The 22,574-nt window shown below is 35.9% G+C and overlaps 1 protein-coding gene across 4 annotated transcripts in view; it reads left to right on the plus strand.

The window, feature by feature from the left end:
• Positions 1-22,574, plus strand: part of PHF20L1 (PHD finger protein 20 like 1) — a 79,323-nt gene that overhangs the window by 1,434 nt on the left and 55,315 nt on the right. For 3 of the 4 annotated variants that reach the window (XM_040625549.1, XM_040625551.1, XM_040625552.1), the window contains exons 2-4: positions 944-1,063; positions 18,897-19,068; positions 19,208-19,292. In XM_040625549.1, coding sequence (XP_040481483.1) covers positions 981-1,063; positions 18,897-19,068; positions 19,208-19,292 — 340 coding nt within the window. In that variant the 5' untranslated portion in view covers positions 944-980. The remainder of the gene's footprint in view (positions 1-943; positions 1,064-18,896; positions 19,069-19,207; positions 19,293-22,574) is intronic. The other variant, XM_040625550.1, reaches the window with a different exon arrangement.

The raw sequence follows: 22,574 nt of genomic DNA on the forward strand, positions 1-22,574 counted from the left end.
CCCCCCGCCCCGCAACAGTAGGTGTGCATTCTTGATTACCTGTTACGTTTTGATTTAGCCTGTCTCAAAGTGCATTCATACTCCTCAACTACAGTCAGTGAAAAAGGCTACCTCAGGTGTTCTGGGTGTCCAGTGTGGCCAAAAAGAGAGTAAAGAGTGTGCATGTCAATGATGTAGAGAGATTTGAATAGATACTCCTTTGTAGTTTTCTGTTTGTTTGAGTACTACGACCACTTTTATTTGTCAGTGTGGGCACTGACTATATTGAAATAAGAGTAGAAATAAATTCGCAGTGAAAAAAATCCTCATCATTATTGCTTATTGAATATGAAGTATAAGGAAGAAATTTCTGTTGCAACTTTATATGTTAAAATTATTGAATCATTTGCTACCAAAGTAGGAAATCATAGCTAATGAAAAATCCTACCCACAAGAATTATTATTGATGTTGTCACTGGCAGAGAAGTGTCTGCTGCCCTTTTATATGCTCTTTAGTGTCTTATCAATTGTTGTATACTATGAGGCACTCAATTGGTTGAAAATCTTCCTTAATTTGTACTCTTAAGAATTTCAGTGGTCATATTCCAGAACACTCAGGTGTCTTGATTTTTCAGAGACAGAAAACTGTTTTCAGCTGGTGTGGAGAATTTTCTTGGATATTTTCAAGTTAAAATTTCAAGCATTTTAGCCATTAGCAAGTTTTAATGCCCATCTGTTCTTCTTTTTAAGTAGTTCTTTTTTATGTCCTTTTCCTTGATTCATGATCAAGATTGCTTGCAAGGTATATTGTACTTTACCTACAGATACTGGTAATCATCATTCAAATTTCTTTAAAATTTGGCAGTTATTTTAACTTCTCATGCAATGCTTTTAAAATTCTGTTTTATTCCCTATGCATTTATGCATTAGAATCTAACTTTTTTTTTTTTTTTTCCCTCTTGAGGTAGTGAAAAGAAAATACTGAAGAATAGGATCTCAAGATGAGTAAAAAGCCCCCAAATCGTCCTGGAATCACTTTTGAGATCGGTGCTCGTTTGGAGGCACTGGACTACTTACAAAAATGGTATGGAGAATACGGAGCTCTTGACCAAAAGCACGACATTGGTAGACTTACACATGTTGGTCAGTCGCTGTTTCTTTTGACTGTGGCAGAAACATTAATGTATTCACATTTTGAATACACATAGACGTTGTTTTTTAATTTTCTTCCTCTTCAGCAGACCGTGTAGGTTTAGCATTTCAAAGCTATATTTTCAGAATCATTTTAAGGTGTTTGAGAACTGAAAATAATTATGTAGACTATGAGGTATAGAGAGGGTCAGTACTTGTGTACTTAATATGAGCTAGAGTGGTGGTGGGAAGGAGGGAGTTAATTTAGATAACCAGCTTCCCAATATTTGGATGAGACTTGATATAAATTTGTTTTCTTCGCCTGTGTTAGAGGTGATCTTTTAGAACAAAGAGTTTGTTGATGGTTAGCACAGTCACTGTTCACTATCCCATCTAAAATCAAAACCTAGTTTGCCTCTTTCCCCAGGGAATAGTGGACTAAAGGCAGGTTGTTACCGTCCCATACTAAATGGGCAGTATTTTCAGACCTTTTTTTAATTTCTTCTGTTTTGGTCATGTGTGATAAGTAGTGAATTTAAGCTCCTAATATACCCCTAATAAGTGGTATAGGGATAAAACCACCATCCGGAAAAGAGAGAAGAAGAAACAGCACACACGGGTCACTAGGCCACAGTAGGAATGACAAGGATTCCCTCTTTCTCCTAGGGCATGCTTTCCTTATTCCCCTTTGCTGCCCTCTAGTTCTTGTCCCTGGGAGGAAGTCTCTTGTTGCCGTTCTCAGCTCTCTACCTGAGGGGCATTTGAGAGTTCCTCTTTGGGGAGTGGGGTTGTCTTGGCTGTCTTGAAGCCCATTTATTTTGATGAGGGATCTGGTGGCTTAGAAACTCCAGGACTTCATTCACCAGACTTTTTGACATTTTCTCTCACTATAACTCCCTTAAAAACACAGTGGGTATTTTGCAAATTTGCTCTTGATTGATTTGCATTAAGTCAACTTCCTGAGTTGGCAATGGCAGGCGGAGAAATCTTGTTTAGTCATGATATTTGACTTTAGACCGGTCTGGGGTTTTTGTCTCTTAGTAAGTGGCTTTAGAATTCTGCACATGTCTCTGATACCCAGGTTAATGGGCTCTGTCTTGGGCGCTGCTCTGGGACATTTTGAAACTACAGTTTGACTTGGGAAGGCAGTTGTTTGGCCTCATGCCTATAAGATGCATCTCAGAGGGTAGTTCTTTTTAGGGGACCTAACTGTTAATCTCATCAGGTGGAGCGTGTTCATAGTACTTCAGGTGGGGCTTGGGAAGCACCTGGGACCAGGCAGTAGCATCTCATAGTCCTGAAGCTAAAAATTATTTCCAGACGTGGCGGAGTGTTCACTGGGAGAGCACACGTGCTCCTGATTGAGAAGCGCTGCGTTAGACCATACAACAAAAGATGCCAGTTTAGTCAGTAATTGGCTATCTTTGATTCTCATTTGACCAAAAGAAGCTTTTCACTCAGAAGGCACACTGTTAAACCTCCGTGTGGTATGAGAAATGATGCTGCTTCTTTGATGCTAATCTTAATTAATTTTTTTTTAATTACTGGCTTTTGAATCACTAGTTAATTCATTTTAACATATTTTCCTAGGCTTCCAAACTGACAAAGTTGCAACTGAAAAAGCTTCTAGTGTTGGAGGAGCACACGGTTTATTAGTTTTCTTAGAGGTTTTCAGGGAAATTAACATAATTTCGGTATTAGTAAGAAATTTGCTTTCGGTGGTGAAATGTTTTCTGATTCAACAGCTGTCAAACTGATGATCCAGTGGTTAAAATAAAAAGATTATAAAAGAGAACTGCTTTAAAAGTCAAGCTTGAATGTGCTTTTAGAGTATTTGGAATTTGAGAGAAAAAAAATATAGTTGTAGCTGAAGTTTTTTCATTGTCTTACTCTTCACACCGAGGAAATTTCTAAGTGCTTAGGTAGGGTGGTAACAAGCATCTGTACTCATTAATGAAGTTTAGCTTTCATTTTAATGACCCTAGTAGTATGGTCTCCTTAAAGTAAGTAAACATTGGCCAAAATAATCACATATGGAAATCACTGAAACTTGTCAGCAACTTGATTTTTATGAGCTCATTTATATGAAGATTTTAACATTCTGCTACAGTTGGAATTAAGGAATTAAGAGTATTGTAAATACATATTCTAGGTAGTTAAATAATTTTTTTATTGTGACTTTATTAATGTTGGTAGTTTCAAGAACTAGTCTTGGGCAATCCCTTTCATTTAGTATTAAAGTACTTTACTATAGAACAACTAATTAATTACTAAGATTTATTTCGTTTTATATGGGCACAAGAGAAGTTCTTTGAGACACTGTACTCTTAACAGGTTTTATTTTTAAATAAGATAATAAAGTTTATTCTTCATATCATTACATTTGTTACGGGCCATTCTGTATTTCACGTAAATGCTGCAGATTTTTGCTTTAATATCAGGTAAAAGTGTAGAAGGGTTATTCAAGTGTTGAGAAACTTCACTATTTTTGTGAGGAGCAAAATAGTTAATCACTGAAAATATACTGAAATGATTCCCCTCTGTCTTCTAACCCTCCCTCCCTATTTTCTTTCCTATTCTCTTCTGTTGCGTCCATAAAGAATGCTTAACCTTCCACATTTATTCAGTATAGTTGGAAAAGTATTGAGTTCTTATTTGACATGAATGTCTTTTGAACTATTACAGGCAATAAGCAGGGGGGGACAAGCAGGAGTGCAGATAGTGCTTACTGGCCCTCCATGCAAGACACTTCCAGTAAGCCATGTATCTGTTATGAAGGAAACAATATCACCTGTTGTTATGTTACCTTTTACAGAGAAGGGCAGAGGGAAAGTTATGATAGTAGAGAACCCAAAATGTCAACTTGTCCTATATATAAAAGATGTTTCCTATATAAAAAAGGAAAATAATTTTTACTGTGTGCCCTGGAAAGAAAAGGGTAAACTCTAAATTAAGTGGGCAGAAATAAACTGACGTTAAGCTTCCACTTGTGGGTTTGGGGTAGATTTGATTTAATAGGAAGGTGCAATCTATTTTTCTTATGGAAAGGACATTATTACTGCTTGAGCAAACCATATCACATATTCTTCAAAGTTCAGAAAGATACTTCATCTTGAAAATACACTCTGCATTTTTTAACATAGTGATTTATTACTTTTTGTTTTCAAAATCACTTTAAAGCTATGTCAGAAAATTCACTGATGGTTTGATTATTTACCAATAATTAATGAATGCAGGCCCTAAGAAGCTACTAAGTGGCCAGTCATCTCCAGGTCCAGTATGTGGTTTTTGGATTTCCTATACTGTCTAAACCTAACTCCTGCTGAGTAGTGTAGGTTTCTTAATTTTTCTTTTCTTTTTTTAATTTTTTATTTATTTGGGGGGGTTGCTTAATTTTTAAAAATGTTGTAGTTTTGCTTATAACATACTGGTTAATTTCTTTCTCAAAAGACTTTTAATATGCTAATGTTTTCAGATAATATAATCAACCATCTTTGATCTTACCTCCATCATATTTTCTATCACACCCCTGACATTCAAATGATGACATATCAGATTTATTTTTATTTTTTATTTTTTAAAGATTTTATTTATTTATTTGACAAAGAGACAGCCAGCGAGAGAGGGAACACAAGCAGGGGGAGTGGGAAAGGAGGAAGCAGGCTCCCAGCGGAGCAGGAAGCCTGATGTGGGGCTCGAGCCCAGGACCCTGGGATCACACCCTGAGCCAACGGCAGACGCTTAACAACTGAGCCACCCAGGCACCCCGACATATCAGATTTATAATCTCTTGAATGCACTGACATCATAAGATTGAAAAAAGAATACAGATTGTTGATACAGGAGTGTATTTGGGGAAAGAGAAAGTTTAGAGTTGAAGTTCTACTGGAGATACTGTAAGTGGATTCTAAAGACACAAGAGGCAGGTTCAAAGTCAGACTGTCACTTGCTGGTCCTATGAATATGGGCAACCTCTCAACCTCAGTTGGCTTATCAATAAAATGGAAGCAGTGTTACTGGCTTTTACTTAAAGGATTATATTAAGGATCAAGTAATGTATTTAAACTTGCTTCAGATTCTATGAAATAATACATAATTATAAAGCACTGAGGTAAATGCAAGGGAAGAGGGAGAGGTGAAAAAGAAATCTTTGAGGAGCTGAAGTTTTTAAATGTAGCTTTAGTATTGACATGAGACTGGCCTGGAATGTAGAAGGAAAATCATGTCATTGCAACCTGCTATAAAGCATCTTTTTGAGGTGATTGTAAAATCTTTTTGTTTCTGCAGATCTTTATAGTTTACAAAGCACCTTTGCAGATAAACACTCTGAATACCGTTCAGTGAGAAAAGTGATCAAATCAGACTGGTTTGGACTACTGATTTAACTTCTGTCTTTTTAATGAAATTCAAATACTGTATAGCAAGTGACTTAGTTATGAAAACAAAACAAATCAAGTATTTTGAAATTTAAATATAGAGTTAATTTATTTTATTTTATTTTTTTAAAGATTTTATTTATTTATTCGACAGAGATAGAGACAGCCAGCGAGAGAGGGAACACAAGCAGGGGGAGTGGGAGAGGAAGAAGCAGGCTCCCAGCCGAGGAGCCTGATGTGGGGCTCGATCCCATAACGCCGGGATCACGCCCTGAGCCGAAGGCAGACGCTTAACCACTGTGCCACCCAGGCGCCCCCAAATATAGAGTTAATTTAAAACATTCAGATGAGTTATGTTCTTCTGACCTTTTTTGGGAATATTCCTATTTAATTCTCTTCTAGATCTAAAGGAAAGAAAAACGAAAAAAAAAAAAAAAAGAATGTGGAGATGTCTCCAAGTATCAGAGTTTGATAGAACAGTGTACATTTGAATTGGCAAATGCTGTTTCCACACATTGGGAGTTTTTTGAACTGTATGGAACGTTTTCAAATGTGTTTTTAAAATGTTCATGACCAGAATTTTAATAGCGTGGGAAAATTGAGGAGATTGTAGCAAGTACAGTGCTTTCTAATTTGAGTAAAAGTACATTATTTTCTGAATAAAAAGGGTTGCTTTTTTCTAATTGAATTTAGGTATTCAAAGGCAAACATTAATAGAAATAAGTTGTGTTATCTATATTTGGAGTAAAAGAGTACTGGAAAGTAGTATGTGGATCAAATTTAAAAACCAGTCTCATTTTTAAATTACATTAGGTGAGTTTGAAATTTATAGAAACTTTAGGCGAACGCTTTTAAAATAAGAAATCTTTTGCTGATATGAATAAAATTTTTGTATATTGGATTTTCCTAACTATATTTGAAAAAGATTGATTCTTACTTTGAGTCACTACCTACCTTTGAAAACCTAATTAGAGCTGTAGAATCAGAAAAATGTACAATCACATTTATATACCAAAAATATTGAATTATATATTATGGGTGGTCATAGAAAACTTATCCACAGACTCCAGATTAAGGACTTTTCTAGCAGAGAATTTCAAATTGAAATCTCTGTGATGTGTTTTTTTTTTTTTTTAATCTGAGATTTTTACATTCAGAAAGTCACAAATTTTGAATCTTAAGATCTAAATGAGCTCCGTTTAATCATCAAGCAGCTCCGCGTCAGTGCACACTGTAGTTACTTAATTTTTAAAATTTTCACCAATAAGAGCCCTATAAACTTTTAACCGTAAAGATCTCTTTCTCCCTCCTCTCCCCTCAAAAAATGTTGAAAGCAAGGTTAGACTCTGAATGGGTCATAGTATGTGTGTTTATTATATAACACACCTAGTTCTTGTTCTTACTCTGTTCTTCCTTTTGTTAAATTGATTCATTTTCTATAGAGCTTTTTCTTCTCTGCTCAAGTTTTTTGCTTATCCTAGTTTTCTTGGAAGGTGAGAGAAAGGGAATATTGAAAAAAGTAAATTTAACCGGAAGTCAGAAGATACGGGTTCTAGACGCTGTTCTGCCGTGAACTGTGACTTTGGAGAGTTAGTTCTTTGCTTTAATGTCCTTAAAATGAGGGTGTGACATATTAGCTAATCTTTCAGGTCCCTTGAATTAGAAACTCAGATTTCTTTTATCTGCTTTCCACGTATTCAGGGAGGATAGATTTTTTTTTTTTTTTAAATCTCACTTTTGAATGGGTAAATAACACATACTTGAGGCAGAAGTAAGATGGACAAAAAGTAGGAGTCATACATACTTTGCTCAAAACTGCTGGTCACTGAAGGAACTTTGAGAAAAAATGAGTTGAAAAAATAGAGAAAGGTGAATCTAGTTTGGAAGAAAAATAGTTTTGAAGGTTGGAGTATAGTGGTATTGGGCACATTGTTATCCTTTCTCCAACCTGCTCTCCCAGGCATTTAACTACTTTCATTGTTTAATTTTGAAATTACTTAGAATCAATATATTGGCTTAGAAAAGTACGTTTAACCAATAGGATGCTTTAACTCCCTGACTTTCCATGTGGTAGCAATTAACTAATGGATTCTTTTACAAAGCTCATTGATGCTGTAGTTTTGAAAGTGATTCAGGTGAAGTCTGGAAGAGTGATTCTCAAACTTTAGCTTCCTGGGATTCAATCTACCAAACATTCAAAGAAGAAATAATACCTATTTCCTAAAGCTATTTCAAAAAATAGAAACAGAAGGAAAGCTACTAAACTCGTTCTATGAGGCCAATATTACCTTGATCCCCAAACCAGGCAAAGACCCCATCAAAAAGGAGAATTACAGACCGATTTCCCTAATGAGTATGGACGCCAAAATTCTCAACAAGATCCTTGCTAATAGAATCCAACAGTACATTAAAAGGATTATCCATCATGACCAAGTGGGATTCATCCCTGGGATGCAAGGGTGGTTCAACATTTGCAAATCTATCAGTGTAATAGATTTTATCAACAAGAAAAAAGCCAAAAATCATATGATCCTCTCAATAGATGCAGAAAAAGCATTTGACAAAATACAGCATCCTTTCCTGATTAAAACCCTTCAGAGTGTAGGGATAGAGGGTACATTCCTCAATCTCATAAAAACCATCTATGAAAAGCCTACAGCAAATATCATTCTCAATGGGGAAAAGCTGGAAGCCTTTCCTTTAAGATCAGGAACACGACAAGGATGCCCATTCTCGCCATTATTATTCAACATAGTACTAGAAGTCCTTGCAACAGCAATCAGACAACAAAAAGGGATAAAAGGTATCCAAATCGGCAAAGAAGAAGTCAAACTGTCTCTCTTCACAGATGACACCTAAAGGGGTTGTTAAACATAGGTCACTGGGCCAACATCCAGAACTTCTCATTCAGTAGGTGTGAAGTGGGGCCCAGTAATTTGCCTTCCTAAAAAGTTTCTGGGTGATGCTGATGCTGCTGGTCTGGGGACTGCATACGAAAACCACTGGTCTAGGGTATACTGAATTATTAACCCAAAGATAAACAGTTTTTGAGTTGGATAGCAATGGAAATATCCAGGGTTATTTTTGAATTTATAGTCTGTTTTTACATATGTTAGTTGGAAGAAGTAAAATGTAAATACTTGGCAAAGTGATGCATGATTCAAAAATCTTTTTTTTTCTCCTGTTTTTCAGTAAAATAGAGCATACCGATCTACATGTACTTTGGTGTGCTTCATTTTTCTTGCTCTTCCAGTTTCTGTAGTCACCACTACATGGCTGGATAGTTGGGATTTAGATCCTTGTTGCTAAGGGCGGGGAAAAGACTATCCCTAGTTATAGTTAATTATGGATTGCTATTGTGAGATTGTAACTTCTATAATGATTCAGGATATATAGGAAATATTCAGTGTGTCACTTGAACTTTTTAAGAAGCCCATCATGTATGGGATGATCTTTACCAGTTTAGAAATGAGAGATCTGAGGTTTGGAGATATTAACTGTTTTATTCCAGTTCATCTGGAGTAAAAGTCAGAAAAGTCATCTTGTAGCCAGGTTCTTTTGACTCTAAGCCTGTTGATCTCGTTACTATAACCTATTGCCTCATATATGGACACCCTGAAGTTTGAGCTTCAGCTTCAGGAAGTAAATGGTCTCAGTGTTCATAGGCTGTTTTAATTCCTGACTTTCTCTAGTGATATGTATCAATCTGGTGTTTAGAACGGCCCTCAGAGTCCGGCATGCCCATGAAAATTTTGTCATTCTTGTTCCTTGGAATTAGCTTTTGTAAGGCAGGTTAATTTCTGGCCTGTTTGTCCTAGAAACTCTCCTTCTCAAGCTCACCTTTGAATCAAGCCTTCAAGCTGATCTTTTCCTAGCCTCCTTCACAAATGTATCGTAGTGTAAAGTCCAGGAACTTGTGTGTGTGTGTGTGTGTGTGTGTGTGCGCCCGCGCGGGCACACATGCTCCTATAATGGCAGGGGTTGGACTGAAAGAGAAGGTGGGTTTATTTGCTTATCTGACATTTGGTTGAAGGTTAGCGGTTGTATATCACATGCATCCAGCTCTTTTCATGACATCGTTGCTGCTGAATTTTATTACAGTGTATTGTGAGATTTTACACTTGCCACATCAAAGTAGACGATGCTTTATTTTGTGATGGGGAGTTGATCAGAGCCGCTAGTTGGGAAATAATTTATCTGTGGTGGTAATCAACTCTACTAAAAAAATGTTTAGCAATTCTAATTTTGCTGAGTAGACAGAACTGGTATTTACCGATGCTGAAAAGTTTTTAATTTTGTTTTTAATTGATATTTTAAGTGAGGAAGAAAATACTGTATCAGTAGTATAATATTTTTAAAAGAAATTAACTTGATATTGAAAAGACAGCTTAGTTTTGCTTTTCTTCTTAAGGTTCCCAGTTTTTAGTATTTTTTTTTTAAAGATTTTATTTATTTATTTGACAGAGAGAGAGACTGCCAGTGAGAGAGGGAACACAAGCAGGAGGAGTGGGAGAGGAAGAAGCAGGCTCCCAGCAGAGCAGGGAGCCTGATGCGGGGCTCAATCCCAGGACCCTGGGATCACGCCCTGAGCCAAAGGCAGACGCTTAACGTCTGAGCCACCCAGGCGCCCCAGTTTTTAGTATTTTTATGTGACTTTTTATTTTGAAGAACTATTGACTACCCTACTATCACCTTCCATAGATTATTAGTCAGCAAATAGAACTTTTCTTTTTATTAAAGTGGAAATTGATATGCCAGTATTATGTTATTTCAGTAACTATAATTAACTCAACTTTGAGAGAATTGTTGCAATGAATTTGAAGACAATTTGGATATTTAATATTCGATGTGTCTTAACAGTCTATTTTTTCATTGCCGAAAAGCTGACCCTCTTTAATTAAAAATGAATCTGTTGTAGTACATCATGGTTAAGTAAGGTAACAAAGTATAAGCTGCTTACATGGAATGATTTTATTTCTACAGATACCCAGCAAAGCTTACTGAATTTTGGCAGGTTAGTAAAGAATGAACCCAAAATTTTGGGGATATCATGAGATGTGGTTGCTATTCCAGAAAATTTTGGCAAATGAATTGTGACTTATGAGGCAAAAACTAAGTATAGGATTATATTTGTCAGACTAGATTAGTAAATATTATTTTTAAAGTCACTTAGTGTTTTTCTTAGTTCTATAGCAAATCATACTCTAGATTCCTATATTTGGGGGTTGGAAAGGGCAGAGGGAGAGGAGAGAGAGAATCTTAAGCAGGTTCCACTCTCAGCATGGAGCCCCACGCAGGGCTTGATCTCACGACTGCAAGATCTTGACCTGAGCCAAAACCGAGAGTTGGATGCCTAACCAACTGAGCCACCCCGGCGCCCCTGGATTCCTGTCTTAATTTTTAAATTTATAGTATAACAATTTTGAAACACCCTAAAAGTTAAGCTACTTTGTTTTCTCAGACTTTTTCATTTTAATGTGATGTTTCATACTTAGGCACGGTTGAGATATACAAAACAAAACACCTTTTGTTTTGAGAAATTTTAATAATAAAGCAAGAGCCTTTTTATGCATAGGGTGATGTTTATTTTGTTCTGTATAATAAAATCTGTTTTCTCTACTTTTTGGGCTAACAAAAACCAGCTTTAGGCATTTCGTATCAAAAGCACTTACATAAAATTGAATTTTCAAGAAAAAATAAACATAATATAATCTGACTCTCATCTTATTTTTGTTTTCAGTGCCTCTTGGTTAGAGCACCCTATATTTGAAACACAGCAGTAAATGTGATAGGAGCTGAAAATCATCAGTTGGCAAGATGCAGAATATATATTGGATGTAAGCACAGTCTTTAAGGACAGACAAACCTCAGTTCAGAGATCTGCTTAAATACATATTTTTACTTGATCAGGTTACTTAATCGTTCAGAGCCTCTGTGACCTCTCTTTAATAACTGGGAGCAATAATAGTACCTAACTCAGAAAGGTTCTTCGAAGATTAAGCAAGATGGTGCTTACTAAAAGCTTATCATGGTTTTTGCCACATCAAAGGCACTTAGTAAATGTTAACTTTAATTAAAATAACAGCATGAATATTGGTTATTCTAAGTAGAGAAGAGTCTATTTGGGAGAGGAGTCAATGTAAATCCTTAAAACTTGAATCAGTAGGTGTATAAACACTTATAACTACCTGTAGTAGTAAAATAGTTTTCTAAGTGCTAAATATTAATAGAAACTAAGTGGGTTTCAGCCTGCTAGAGTTTTGAGTTTGTGACAAAATTAAGTAACGAGGAATTTGGTCATGTTGGTTTGAACAAAGTTTATGAAATACACAAACTTCTGGTACAATACTGGTGGCGTTTTTTAGATAGAGTAGGATAGGAATTCTTGATAGTCTAATTGAGTCTTACAGTGGGAGATAGTAATGAGTAGAAAGGTAGGTATAAGCACTTTGATTGGTTGAAACTGACTTCGAATAAATGTAGGCATGGCAGGAGATTGAGGTGCGAGGGAGGTAGACAGCAGTAGGAGTTTGAATCCAGGGATCTGAAATGAAACCTTAATTTGAAATATGGCGGCATCAAGGTTCTAAAGGAAAACACATGGCTAACTCAGATCTTACCTGTTCTTTGCTGCAAAGGTTGTGGACAGATAGGCAGTAGGGTGGTCTGGCAGCTTGTACTGGACATGTGTCCTGGGGGTGGATGCCTCTGAAAAGAGGACCTGAGGGATGATGTCATGGGATGCTTAGAATTCAGTGTTGGAGAAGATGTGATTTTGACATATAAGCTATGGAAAGTCTAGATTCTTTTGTACTTCATTTTGGAATGTCAAGTTTGAATTAATCCAGAGTTTCGTTTTCAGTATGTTGCTCTTCAAGTGTGAAAGAAATTAACATGCGGTACCTAAAAGCACTTCCTCTAAAAATATATACTACTACTAGGTGACATTGTTCTTGTAGTTTAATCAGTGAGTTGAACAGGTGAGAGAATGCTTTTGAAAATTACAAAGCATAGTATAAAATGAAAGTGCTTACAGGAAGCTAAAATTTTAAAAGGTTAATATGTTATAAGAATATTATGTTTGTTTTGGATTACATTCTACATTAATTTTTATTATTTGGCAAATAATCCTCCTCCGACATTTGTATGTGAGGGAGTTCTTACCTCTATATTTCTAGTTCTTCTAATGTGTTTTAGTCATTTTTTATGACACACAGAGTTTCTTGCTTATGAAGTCCTTATCCACAGAACTGTTTTGAGTTATTAATCCTAACTCCCTAAATTTCTCTAACATTTAGATTATGTGTAAGTCAGATTTCAAGTATGTTTCACTTTTTACAAATTAGAGACGTATTTTATCTAGGAGAACATCTAATTCAGGTATTCATTCTGTGTACTACTATAATATATCTTTACTGTTTGAGCTATAACATTGTATTGTAATTGTGTTCACTTATTTGATTCTCTTTTTTTCTCCCCTCCTTCCTGATATTTAATGTATTGATTGGAATAATATTTTTATTTCTAGCTTTATTCCTACTTCAGTGTTTGGCACACAGTGAATTAGAGACTCACTGTTTATTGGGTTGAATGAAGCGGATGAGGAACTGTCAATTTTTAAATTTATGTATCTTAGAAATTTTATTATCCTATCAATATAAACAAATGACTATTATTTAAGATACATAATTTGAGTAACTATTGAGACAAGTTTTTAAAATATTTTGCCTTTTTGTTGGGGTGGGGGGTACCGGGGTGGCTCAGTTGGTTAAACATTGAACTCTTGATTTCGACTTAGGTCATGATGTCAGAGTCATGAGATTGAGCCCTGTGTCAGGCTCTGTGCTCAGCGGAGAGTCTGCTTCAATATTCTCTCTCTCTCCCTTTACCCTCCCCATGCCTGCTTGTTTTCTCTCTCTCTCAAATAAATAAATAAATCTTAAAAAAAAATAAGATACTTTGCCTTTTTGATTAATGTGGCACTTATTTCTCAGAGTGAATTCTGATGGTCTTTAGGACGTTAATAATGTTGTCTGGCCTTGTGCAGTGGATTGTTACCTATCAATGAGTAGGTAGTGTGTGGTAGTAGTATTAAGTCTGGTGGCTTAATTGCAGGAGGTCCTAGGCCATAAGTGTGTCAAGGAATTTCTCTTGTCATTTCCTCATGGTTTACTTTATCAATACAGGTTAAGATCTGGATATATCAAACTAGATGACAAATGAGAATGAGTTCAAATAATGTTTAATTTTTTTTCTGTTAGTATATTGAATATAATTTTTTAAAATAGCTGCATGCCCATTATTTCTTTTTCCTTCCAAGGATAATGGAGCATCTGTATTATGAGTGTTAATAGCTAATCTTGCCTTCCAGAAAGATTTTTGTTTTTAATCATGGACCCCTTTGAAAATTTGATTAAAATTGGGAACTCCTACTTCAAGAGAATACTGGTTCACATGTACATGAAACATAGCATTTTGCATACAGCCACAGGTCATTGTGGTTTCGTGATGTAGTGAGTGAATCAGGACCTGCCCGTGTAAAACAGGGGAGCTAGTGTAGCAACTCACCTGTAATGGTGATTCCCACCTTAGATTTCTCATATTCTCTTTGTGTTTTGACCACACTCAAGGGTTGATACCATAGGGAACTGATGCAGTATATTCAGTGTATAACCAACCTGTTTGGTCAGTATTTGGTCCAGAATCCATAGATATTGCTACCCTGAACAGTCTTGTACAAGTGGGAGATAACCAGTAACAGTGTTAAAATGTTGGTATTCTCAGATGAGGCAATAAAGCATTATAAGAGTTCAGAGAGGATGAAAATAATTTTTGTTTTTGGTCGTGGACTTGTTCTACTCAGCCACAGTTTAACCTGACCATTGCAGGACTTCGACCACACTAATTCAGAAAGGCTCCTGAGCAGTCAGTTGGCAGATGATGATAGTAGAATTGCAAGTATGAAAATTCCGTGAAATTCAGCAAAGATCATTGTAAAATCTTCTCAATATTTCTGAATGCTATTTGTTGCCATTAAGCCTAATAACCAGTTTTAGGGTGGATCATATTTCTTGTTAAGTTTGCTTGTTACACTTGCTCGGAATCAAGTGTAAAATACACTAGACCTAGGCAGACTTAGAGCAATGAAGGCAATCCCTTGTTTTCCACACAAGTAAATATCAGTTAAGCAGTGCATGCTCTTCAGACCGGGATTGTAGTAGGGAAGGTTGATAGTGAACATTTTACGATATTTTGCAGTAGCAGATGATAAGGGGTAAGAGAGCTCTGTGTAGAATTCTCACCCTGAGGAATCATACTTCCATCTCTTTCTTTTGAACCCTTAAGAAATGCCAAGCACGGTGTTTCCTTTTCTTCTTATCCCTCATTGTTTTAACTCTGAAACCCCAGTCTCCCACTTCTCAGATCTTTTCCCAAATCAGTCATAAATGTCTGGGACTCAGCCTAATCACTGTTCTTTACTTTAACAGTTTTCCATGATTTAGCCTTTAAAAAGGTGACAAAACAAAAACATTATCACTACATCTTCCAAATTCAGTAAGAAAAATTTTAGGTTACATTCATACCCAATTATAATAAAACAAATTGTGCATCAAAATAGTGTTGCTGTAGGTCAAGATAGGCATTTGTGAATACATTTATTCAACAGTATTTTTCATTCACTGTGTGTATCAACGCATTATTACTATGGGCCATTTGCTAGAACAGGGAAATCATTTCACTATATAGGACTATATGTTAAGTTGCCATTTTGTGCATTTTATACATATAGCAAAGATTTTGACATTAGGGTCTTTTTCCCTGAGGTGTCAGTGATGACCAAAATAAGGGATTTCCCATTCTTTGTAGAATGATGGGGCATTTCATTAGTTTGCTGTTGCAAAGCTCTTCAGTTTGAACGTAGCTAATGAGTCCAGTCTGATGTCCCACTATTCATTATTCACCCTATTGCTCGTTGTATAGTCTAGCCAAAGGGAACGGTTTCCTTGAACTGCTCCTCCAATATTTCATCAAGAGGTTCTTGAGGACAGAAACCTCATTCTGCTTGTCTCTGAATCCTCATTATCTGGCTCATTGCCTAACCTTGGTTTTAAGTAAATGAACATTGATTGAATAATCGAAAGTGTGTATACTTTACTTTTTTTTGTACCTTGTTCATTAAGTCTAAATCATAGAAGTCCCTAGAAGTCCCTAGTTGGTCTTGGTAAAGACCAACATAGATAATGTCTCCCAAGAACAGTGAATTCCCCAATTTTCTCTGAACTATTATTAATAGCTTCTTATGTAAAATTTTTGTATATACTTAACAGTTTACCATATATGATAATTACTTTGATATAGGCCTTATCCCATTTCTCCTATAGGCTTTTGTGCCAATTGGTTTTGGCTGTGAATACTCTACCATGTGTGTTCTTGGACTGTGTTATCTATACCTTGGATGGTTACCAGGATCCAAGGAGATAAGGTATATAAAGAGCAGTTGACACTCAGTAAGGAAAGAACAGAGAGCCTAACATACATGTAAATATTCGGATTCTTTTCTCTCCTTATCTGACTCTAAGCTAAGCTCCTTGAAGGTAGGAGTTAATTATGTTTCCTTTTTCTGTACCAACAGTGCCAAGCAAGTGCCTTAATCTTATTAGATGCCCAAATATATATGGAATGAATGAACAGAAACTTAGTCATTCTTGATAATGGTAATATTTATGGCACTTTTAAGATTCAAAATTTGATTAGTAAATGTTATAAGAATTAAAAGAGATAATCTTGGGTATTTGTGTTACTTAATTCTTGTGTTACTAACTTCTTAATTCCTTCATCCGAAGTTTACCTGTCAATCTCTAGATATTTATGTAAAGAGTATATAGCATGCTATAAATTATCCTGAAGCAGTTCCCCAAAATATAATTTTTAGTCTGGTTGTTACATCAGGCATCCTGTCAGTGAGCGGAATTTGAAATATTTTAGGAAAACTCTAAGTTACTTAAAAATGCAATCCAGATTTAAATGATTTGAACTTACTTGGATTCTGACTCTTTGCCGAATTCAGTCAAGTTATGAAAATAAAGATGTGTCTAACTCTCTTACTGTGGACCATTCTCACTTGGAGAAATGTTTTAAATATGTGGAGTTGTTTACATTTAGAATTTGAAGGAGCCTAGAGAATAAATGCCTAATGTTTTGTTCAAAAATAGAAAGGTGTGATGATAAACATGTAGAATTAGAAATTTATCCATTTTTATAATTGATAGAAAATCTCTTTATATTGGTGAAGTGGCCAGTGAATGCTGGAAAATAAACTGAAGGACATTTTTACCTCTAGGCTTCCCTCAGTGCTAGTGACAGTTTTTATGTTTTAAGAACCGGAGGAGCAAAAACATCCAATTAGAGCAACATTGCAAAAGATAATCATTAAAGCATTGATTCTCAGTGGGTGGGGTCGGCATGTTTACCTGGGGGGGAGTATGTTAATTCCCTAGGTTTTCTTGTGTTTATGCTTTCCTTTAACACAATATTTCTTCATCCATACCCAGTCTCCAAAAAAGACTAAGAAGAGTAAGCTCTAACTTAAGGTTCTAACGTTGACAGCCTTCTTAGTTCTGAAGAAATGTGCGGATTGTCTTTAACAGCACTTCTTGCTCGTCGGACCAATGCCTGAGTGGCCGGGGGGTGTCTGTCATTGGACTAGATGTTGGGGGATGCAAGGATGGACATGACTCTATTATTCCTTGAAGCTCACAGGCCAGAGGGTAGCTTCTAAATTCATGTCCCTTAGATCTCTGCTATTACGATGAAAGTTTTGTGATAAAAGGATGACCTGATTCTTTTACTTTGGTAATAGTAAATGTTTCATCTCCATGTTCACAGGACCAAGAAGCCTTTCAATAAAGAAAACAATGTACTTGTTACCCAGTATTTTCCCACACTATTTAACCACCAGACCCTTTTGTGGGTCATGGGTAGGAATGTTGAAAGGGCTATAAATGCTCTGCAGCACACAGTTCAGAAAGCTGCACTGAGGTGGTTATTGGTCAGGTGGGTGCAGTGAGAGCAGCTGGGGCAGGGAGCTGGGAGCTCTTTACACAGGGGATTACACATTAAACCAAGCCTGGGATGAGGAGTAGAAAAGGAAGGGGGGAGGGAGGCAGCTTAGGGCTAGGCAGAAAGAACAGAGTGTACAAATGCACAAATGTTTGACAGAGCTCAGTGTTTTTCAGGAAGTCCCGAGTAGTTCAGTATCATTAAACCAAAGTGGGGAAAGAAGCTATACCAGAGAATTCAGGGCCCTTGAAATGTTTGAGAAGCCTTGAATAGCATGAGTGATGTATAAAGCCTGTAGTAATCAGTTCCTAAATTTCGAAGTTATGTAAGGTCTGTCGTGCTTTATAGTGAAAGCCAATTTTCTGTATGGAGAAGAAAATTTCCAGATGTATCAAAAACTAGCAAAAATATGAAACTATTATGGCTGAATCATCTATCATGTGCTGCTATTGAATTCTTAAGGTTATTTAATGATACTTTTTAAAAATTTTTGAGTCATCTGTGAACATTTAATACAGTACATTAGGAACAATGAGGCAATTTTCCATGTTGAAAGCTTCAAGTTAACTAATTTCTATTTTGGAATGTATTGTAGGAGAATCATCACACATAAAGACAGAGCAATGTGATGTTATTTTTATATTTTAGAATTTAAAGGGAAACTGAGCTTTCCCTACTATCATTGATGTGCATTATAAAATATTGAAAAGTATAGAGGAATAGAAAAAACAAAATGGTTTTGTGCCATAAAGAGACAAATGTATGTGTTGGTATTTTTTGCTAGACAAATTTGTTTTACATACTTATAATTCTGCTGAACACAGTGCTGCTAATTTTACATTTTCCTATGTAAATTTTTTATAAATACCACATTTAAAGACTATATAACATACCATTCAATGGATATACCATTGTTTGTATAGCAGTAGACAGTCTTCAATTTTTCTAACTATATTTTTAGCTGGTTTCTATTTTCTTTGTTATTATAAATATTTTGTATATATGGTTCCAGAATTGTAATGATTGAGTCAAAAAGTAGGAATGTTTTAAGGCTCTTGAAGCATGTTTTCAAATTACTTACCAAAACAGTGCAAGTAATTTATGTTTCCACTGGGAGTGTATTGAAGTATTTATTTCACTAGGTATTGAGATCAATCATTAAAAAAAAAAAAAAGACAAAAATAACAAAGCAAACTTTGTTGGGTTCAGTAGTTTAAAAATCGGGACCCATATTGTTTTGTTTATGGTTTTAATGGTAAGCAATATTTCAGTTAAAGTATCCTTTTTAATACCTTGTGTAAACAAATGTAAGAATTTTCTCTTGATATGAAGCTCCTTCTTATTTTGGAGGTATCCATCACGAATTGAAAAAATCGACTATGAGGAGGGCAAGATGTTGGTCCATTTTGAGCGTTGGAGTCATCGTTACGATGAATGGATTTACTGGGATAGCAATAGGTTGCGACCACTGGAGAGACCTGCATTAAGAAAAGAAGGGCTAAAAGATGAGGAAGATTTCTTTGTGAGTAGCAAGCTTTTTCTATTTGCTAACTATGTAACGCTTCAGAAGGAATTCTGTTAAATATTACGAAAGCTTATTTTTATAAAGGAAATGCTTATTTATTATACATGGTATTGATCTTAAAAGTTGTTTAAAATAGGATTTTAAAGCTGGAGAAGAAGTTCTGGCTCGCTGGACAGACTGTCGCTATTACCCTGCCAAGATTGAAGCAATTAACAAAGAAGGTATGTATTTGAGGTGACCTGAGATTTACAATGGGAGTAATAGTAAAATTTAACTGGATTTCTAATTTTAATTAATGTGTGTAATTGTTACATATGGTTGTTACTTCTCTTTGTTTCGGACTTAATAAATTTCCTGCTAATATTCTTTTTTGGGAGTATTTTATTTGTAATATATAGAATAATGTGACACCTGATCTCTTTGCTGCCTAAATAAACTTTAAATTAGGAGCGGTAGGTAGTTGGTTAAAATTGTGCAGCATTCATTTCACAGGCTTACATTATGTGCATTTTATTTCTTCTCTGTTTCTAAGTTATTTTTATGAGCAGCTCAACCAGAGTGTGAGGGCAGGTTAAAGATACAAGGAAATTCAAATCAGATCAACTTGGAAGTGAAATACAGTACAGTGTTTTCTGAGGAAAGAGTGTGAAAATTTATCAATTTGAGGATTTCCTTTATTGCATTTTCCCCCTGTCCCTGTTTTCTTCATTTCTATAGATAAAATTGAAAGTTTCCTAATAGCCTTTTTGGTATCTAATATTGATATTGAGCAAAAATTACTGAACTGATCAGAAATGTTGACAATAACACAGAAGTCAGGTATGTTAGTAGGGCCAAAGACAAATAGATCTATCGGGCAGGTAATGTATTAGAAAAAAAAACCCAGAACTTCTAGACTGATTAATTTGGAAAGGCTTGAGAATTAGTATTTACATTGGTATTAGGACTATAAAGATTTTATTTTTAAAAGTTATTTAAAATTTCACTTTAAAAAGTTGTAAAATAGTTTACAAGTGTATTTTTCAAGTCAGTAATACATTAGTTTTCTATAACAATTATTTCTTAAACTTGACCACTTATTCATTCTTTTCACTGAAGAAACACACATTGATTGAGTGACAGCTTCTTTGCAAGAGGAGCATTTAATCTAAGTAAGGGGATGCTTCCTTTAAGCCTGAAAGACAAACAAGCCAGCTAGATAAGGAATGAAAGGCTTTTTCAGACAGCAGAAATGGTATGTTGCAGAAGAACAGAAGAGAGGCCTGTCACTTTTTAGGAATTGCAAGACTTTGGTGTGACTGGAGTGAAGGAGTCCTTTAAAGGGATAGAATATCAAAAGAGGTGGGAGAGAGAAGCAAGGATCTGTGTATGCAATGTCTTGTTAAAGAATTTAAATTTTATTTGGAGGTGATGGGAAGGAACCGTGAAAGGGATTTAAGCTGTGGAAATTTAAAGTAACAAACTTGAGAAGAAATGGGAGGTAAGAGGAGGTAAAAGGGAAAACATTAAGAAGAGATACATTAAAGAATGTTAGGTATGGAAAAGTAAATCGTTGTTTGGCTGGAAATTATGATATAACTTTACACAGGCCTATTCCAGTTTATTGTTTTAAGGAATTGAAATAACAAATATGGCTATGATTTACTATCTACCACTAGTCACCTTCCTCCAGAAGAATTGAGGGGCATCTCTGTTGTTAGGTTTGCAGGTTACTTTTCCTTTTCTGGTATGACCTTTGTCTCACTGTGCACTTACACTTCTTGAGAGCTCGTATTCCTGTGTCTTACACACAGGCACTCCCCAGCTTCTAGTCCAGAGCCTAGCATGTAGGCAGTCAGTAACAGTTTGCGGAAGGAGAGGCGGAGGTAGTGCATCAATTCTGTTGGATAGTAAATGGATCCACCCAAAATAAAAGAAGCACAGTTAAACAGCATTCTCTATTTTAAGGAAGAGCAGTTCCTTTGAGAGTTGAGAGCTTTGAGACCTTGCTTCCGTGCTTCAGGCTCCTTTGGAATATAGCATATACAAGTTCATGTGTACACACGCATGCAGTGCCCTCAGAAGCAAAGCCCCCATATTTCATCCTATTGCATTTGTCCATGGGCATAGAATACAGAAAATTAAACTTACGTTAGTGGAAGAGTGAAGACACGTTGGAGTCTCTGCCATTTTAGGAGGAGTTTAAGTGAGCCCTTAGTGAAATATTGGCAGATGTAATTTCTTTTTAAAAATCTCTATTGAAGGTATTTGTTTTGTGATTTCTGTATGTCCCACGTGGTGGATGAGCCTGTCCACCATGCCCATTCCCCCAAAGAAAAACAAGGCAAAGGAAGCCTTCAAGAAGCCTTCTGTTCACTGTAGAATCTAAACAGAGCTAACAAAGAATGAACATTTAGGTGTTTGAAATATATCTTAGAGAAGTTGAAGAGGAGGGACAAATCTGTAAACTGGAGGCTGTTAACAGGGACGTGTTCATATTATGGGTGGGATTTGAAGAGATGTTCCTCGAAGAGTAGGTTGGAGAGAGGAAAGGAGAAAGGATCACAAGAGCAGACACAGTGTGATTAACAGTGGGGAGGGGTGAATGCCCAGTTGGTGTAGTGGACAGCCTGCTATCCTCTGGAAGGCCATCACTGAAGAAGGAAGAGGACAGTTGCAGGAATGATGGTGGTGTAAGGTGTATGCATGGTTTGGTATTCTCAGAATTTTCCCAGTGTTTTTATATCCTGGGTACTTAAACGGATCAGTTTTTTTCAGTAACTTGGGTCTAGATCTTTATATCTGCAATATTGTGAATTATGCTGATTATAGAAAAGATGAAATCAAATGATATTAAAATTACAAAATTAAGGAAAATCTTTGTACATGTATATCTCGCTTTGATACCAGCTTCTAAGCCAATCATAATAATTACCACACTTATTATTTATACTTCTTTTGTAAAGGTCAGGTATCTGTTTACTTAAAGTGGCTCTCAGCCCTCATTTGTACAGGAAATGATAGAAAAATATTGAAATTTCTTAAGTATAAGATCTATGTAATTTATATGCTTTGTGATAGTACTGACTTTTGTTGACTTGAAAGCATGGCCTCTGTAACCAAAAGGGAATATACTTTGTGATTGTCATGCAAACAGGGTCTCAAGCCCTAAAAGCAGAATGATGTGTGGGGAAGGCACAGGGATGGGAGTGTAGTTATGGGTGTGCCGCTGCTTAGCAGACTGCTGTGGATGGAGCCTTCAGCCTCCTTGGAATTCAGTGTTCTGATCTTCATTGCAACAGTTTCATCTAGATGGTCTTTAAAGTATTCTCTAGCTTAGAAGCCTGTGGATCTGATTCTTACTTGCCAGTTCATTAAAACTGTGAACAGAATACTCTTGCCTTGAGTAAATGGTTTTTTTGTCTCTGTATCAGTTCTTTATCTCTGAAAAGAAACTTTCAGAGAGAGCAAAGGATAATTCCTATAGAAATATTATTTATGTTTGTAAATAATGGTGTTATCAC

Source organism: Ursus maritimus, unplaced genomic scaffold (assembly GCF_017311325.1).
Source record: "Ursus maritimus isolate PB19 unplaced genomic scaffold, ASM1731132v1 scaffold_9, whole genome shotgun sequence".
Lineage (NCBI taxonomy): Eukaryota > Metazoa > Chordata > Mammalia > Carnivora > Ursidae > Ursus > Ursus maritimus.